Source organism: Aegilops tauschii, chromosome 4 (assembly GCF_002575655.3).
Source record: "Aegilops tauschii subsp. strangulata cultivar AL8/78 chromosome 4, Aet v6.0, whole genome shotgun sequence".
Classification (NCBI taxonomy): Eukaryota; Viridiplantae; Streptophyta; class Magnoliopsida; order Poales; family Poaceae; genus Aegilops; species Aegilops tauschii.
In genome coordinates, this window is record NC_053038.3 from 498,485,338 (window position 1) to 498,486,559 (window position 1,222).

The window sequence follows — 1,222 nt, forward strand, 5'->3', positions numbered from 1 at the left end:
TTATAATACAATATCGTGCGAGATATCTCTCGTTCCATAATCATGGATACAATATATGCTTGCTCAGTACTGGGACATAACTTACTAATTGCATTTAGACATGCAAAACGTAGTATGCATTTGTACATGAGCACACCACTGTGTTCAAAGTTCAAACGTAAAATAGTAATACAATACACACAACATCTTTGAGCAACAACAAACATATTTACAACATAGGTTCATACAATCTAAATTATGATAATAGTAGTTCCTACTAGTTTAATGTAGACATCCATTTTCTCGCACTTTACCAACCACTGTTTCCCTTCCGGCGCTTCCAGCCGCTGGAAGATCCCTCGTCATTGCTCTTATGTGGGCGGAGTCTTTCTTTCATTGGTTGTTGGTGCAGGTGACGTAGCCCGTTCTTGATGATTAGGATTCTATGGTACAACTCGTAGCTAACATACCCGTCCTTTGCCGCGTACTCAAGGTGTATCGGTGAAAGTGGCTTCCACTCCCAGAACTGGTGCTTCTCCTTTGGGAATGATTTCTTCATGTTCTTGTATGAGGGGTCGATGATGGCCGCTGCAAGGTCAGCCATGGAGTCCCTTTCTCCACCACCCTTGATGCAGAATAGCCTCTGGATGTCGACGTGGTGCTCGTCTGGAATTTTGATGCATGCACGGGCAAGCATGGTCTTGTCGTTCCTGGTGTCGACGTTAGTGAAAGTTACCGCTTTCCGTTGCAGGAAGTCAACTAACGCATGGGAGCGCTCGGATCTGCAGTAGTGGTATACAAGGACATGCTCGTGCATGGCAAGTTGGACGACAGCGATCCCTTGTCGTATGTAACTGCTCTTACGTGTGTACTCGAGGTCGAGGCCGACGAACTTGTTCTTCTCCTCCTTTAGCCATTCTTCATACTTTTTGATGATCCGCTCCACGGTCCTTGGGTCGTTGGTGTACACCACCTCGAGCATGGTTGTACCGTGGGTAGTGATGGGTTCGGTCAGTGTTGTTAGTTCCCCGTCGTCCATGGCTGGAGGTGTGCGGTGGTGAACTGCGGCCGGCGAGAAACTTTCGAGGAAGAGGATGAAATGGAGTCGGAAAAGTGAAAGGGTTATTTTGTCGTGCAAAAAAGGAAACCGCCAAAGAGCAGTTGCTAGTCACGCAGCGGTTCCAGGCGTAGAATTTCGGAAACAGGGGTTTTGTTTTATCTGTTTTTTTAAGATTTTCACATG

General features: G+C 46.4%; 1 protein-coding gene across 1 annotated transcript; it reads right to left on the minus strand.

The window, feature by feature from the left end:
* Positions 1-289: 289 nt before the first annotated feature.
* Positions 290-1,018, minus strand: LOC141022004 (uncharacterized). The gene has a single exon (XM_073497875.1). It carries the CDS (start codon positions 1,016-1,018, stop codon positions 290-292), a length of 729 nt encoding a protein of 242 aa, XP_073353976.1.
* Between the last annotated feature and the right edge of the window lie 204 nt (positions 1,019-1,222).

Bases quoted from the DNA above. Each gene is read 5' to 3' on its own strand.
- LOC141022004 (XM_073497875.1), bottom strand. From the start codon at position 1,018: ATGGACGACGGGGAACTAACAACACTGACCGAACCCATCACTACCCAC.